The following is a 3,092-nucleotide window of genomic DNA, read 5'->3' as shown; positions in this document are numbered from 1 at the left end:
ATGGAGGTCGTCCCTACACCTCCGCTTGACCCGGCCTATTGGAAAGAGTGCGAGAATGCGATCAACCAGGAAATCAACCAGGAGTTTGCCGCCTCGTACACCTTCCTCGGTATGGCTTCACATTTCAACAGCATAGACGTTGGACTAACGAACTTCGCAGCCTATTTTCTGCGCATGTCCATCTGCGCCCTCGAGTATGTACAGAATCTGATGAAGGTGCAGATCGAGCGCGGGGGCCAAATCCACCTGGACACCTTGACGCCAGTGGAGCAGGACTGGAGCAGTGCGGTCCATGCCCTGGAGTACTGCAGTCTACTCAAAGAAGACAGCTTAGTGGACCTCATGTGTCTGTACGTTTCGGCCCGAGAGCAGGGCGACACAATGCTGCATGACTTCCTCGAAAACTACCTTCTGCACCACCTCATAAAGGATATCTTGGTGCTCCGCGATCACCTGGTCAAACTGCACAGTTTACAAGGCGAGCCAGTTTGCCTGGCTGAGTACGACCTTGAGGACTTGGATGACAACGACCAGCAGTAACGCCCCGTAGAGACAGACAGCCCACCAGGTCCTGTTAAGGCGTAAGCAGGCTGAAGGCAAAACAGGTTCACTTTTGGGACTTTTCCCTTCCCCGTCCAATATCCCTTCCAATAAAGTGATTTAGTTCCAGAATTAAACAAAGTCTCCTGGTCAGTTTTGTGTTTGCAACAACCCCGACTTGAAGAACAGGGAAAATCCCTTCATAGGTGTCCGGGAGTGGACGCCCCAGCCACCTAGGCCCCGAGGTAATGCATCTCTGAATATCCATGGTTTGAAGAAGAGAAAGTATATTTCAGGGGGGCCTGGTAATCATAAAATAAATCTTCCCCTTATAACTAAGTTGGAGTGGGGTGTGCAGGTCCATCATTTGAGTGACTGAACAAGAATGCATGTGTTAGAATTAGAAAATTATCTAATGGAATTCATGATAGTTTTGGTCTGGGGGATGTCAGGGTGAAGGGAGTGCAATTGGGGTGAGATTAAAATAAAACTAAAACTCATGGTTGACGACACATAGTGACCCTATAACAGCAGGGAAGAGCTGCTCCTGTGAGTCCCTCAGGCTTCAAATCTGGGATTAGAAAGCCTCCGTCTTTCTCCTGCGGAGCCTCTGGGGGTTTCAAACTGATAACCCTGTGGTCAGCAGCCCAACATTGACCACTATAGCAGCAGGGCTCCTTGAGACTGAAATGAAGGTGACTTTTGCCTAAAATGTGTTCACTAAAAATGTAAACATAGGGATTACTTTGGTGAAATTTAGAAAAAATGTTCCCCTATGTACAGATTAAATTCTTAAATGTTCAAGTCCTGTTTACATTGACCATGGGGTTGGTTAAAAAGCATTAAATCACCTTAAGCAATTACTGGTCTATGCCAGGAAATTTGACAAACAGCTAATTGGTCATCTGAATGGAAGAGATGGGTCTTTCTACCCATTCCAAAGAAAGGTGACCAAGCAGAATGCTCAATAATAGAAAACAGTATTATTGTGTTAGTCTGGGTTGACTAGTGAAACAACTTCATAGACACTCATATGTGTAAAAGAAAGAGCTTTATATACAAGAGCTATTGTCCATTAAAAAAGCATCACAACCCAGACCAGTCCAAGTGCATAAGTCTGATATTAGCCTACATGTCCAATACCATTCTATAAATTCCCCTTCAGACTCACACAACACATGCAATGATGCCAAGTGCAGGAAGATCATAGGACAGTGGGTGGAAAGTCTTGTGGATCCAGTGGGGTAGTGGCATCTCAGCACTGGCAGGGTTTCCATGTGGTTCCTTCAGGTCCAGGGCTGTAGTGTAGCTCCATGTGTCTTGTCAGCAAGCATGTCTCACAGGGAGTGAATCTGTCTCCTGTCTCCTGCCTCCTGGGAGGTATTTATCTCCTTTGCAGCTCCAAATGAGGTCATCAAGCTGCGACCTGATTGACAGGCTAAACTCCTCCCCTTCCCTCTCAACACTCAAATTGACAACAGATTTTGTAACTACCACAATCATTAATATCACATGCATGTAAAATTTTACCGAAGATGATCTAAACAGTTGCACCATTACATTGACAGGGAATTGCCGTAGATTCATACTGGATTCAGAAGAGGACATTCAACCAGGCATATAATGGCTTATATTAGCTAGGAATTTTAAGTATCAATATTATTCTATCACTAACATTGAAGGGTCAAGGAGAGAGTACTCTGGAACCCAGTTCATGCTGGAATTGTAGTAGAAGCCCACCCAAGTGAAGCTGTGGTCTTAAGCTGTGTCAAATGTAGTCACTGCCAACCTCAAGTCTCTTGGGAGATAAACCCTTAGAAATATATACCCTTTCTGTCCTCTTGCCCTCTAAGCTCTTAATAGTATCCATTAGTCAAAGTCAACATGAAGACCCACAGGGCAAAAGAGATTGGTTGATGAAACCCTTAAAGGTCAGTCTCTTGGGGTAACAGAGCAGAACTAGGACTAGGTAGTACATGTGGAGGCAAAATGAGAGACCATCTAGCGCAATCAGAATGCCTAAGTCTCTTCAGAGTAAGTCTAGACAGCCTTTATAGTGTCTCCATTTTGCTTTCTGTTTAATTCTTTCAACACAACTCTTTTTTTAAAAAAAGTCATTTTATTGGCGGTAAATACAACCTCTTATCACAATCCATGCATACATCCTTTGCGTCAAGCACATTTGTACATTTGTTGCCATAGTCCTTTCCTTTCTACTTGAGCCCTTAATATCAGCTCGGCATTTTCCCCTTCCCTTCCCCACTCTCTCTCCCTCATGAACCCTTGATAATTTATAAATTATTATTTCATGTCTTACACTGACTTGTGTCTCCCTTCACCCATTTTTCTGTTGTCTGTCCCCCTGGGAGAGGATTAAATATAGGTCATTATGATCAGTTCCCCCTTACTACCCCCACCTTTCCCTTCCCTTCCTGGTATCACTACTCTCAAAATTGATCCTGAGGGGTCTATCTGTCCTGGATGCCTTGTGTTTCCAAGTCCTATCCGTACCTGTGTACATGCTCTGGTCTATCTGGATTTGTAAGGTAGAA

The 3,092-nt window shown here is 44.4% G+C and overlaps 1 protein-coding gene across 1 annotated transcript; it reads left to right on the top strand.

Moving 5' to 3' along the window:
• On the top strand, positions 1 to 540 carry LOC142433293 (ferritin, mitochondrial-like). Its single transcript, XM_075538351.1, has one exon. The coding sequence runs from the start codon at positions 1 to 3 to the stop codon at positions 538 to 540; it is 540 nt and encodes a 179-aa protein (XP_075394466.1).
• Positions 541 to 3,092: the final 2,552 nt, after the last annotated feature.

The sequence above is a fragment of the Tenrec ecaudatus genome, chromosome X (assembly GCF_050624435.1).
Source record: "Tenrec ecaudatus isolate mTenEca1 chromosome X, mTenEca1.hap1, whole genome shotgun sequence".
Lineage (NCBI taxonomy): Eukaryota > Metazoa > Chordata > Mammalia > Afrosoricida > Tenrecidae > Tenrec > Tenrec ecaudatus.
The sequence above is the reverse complement of the archived record's forward strand: the minus strand, read 5'-3'. Positions and strand labels throughout refer to the sequence as shown.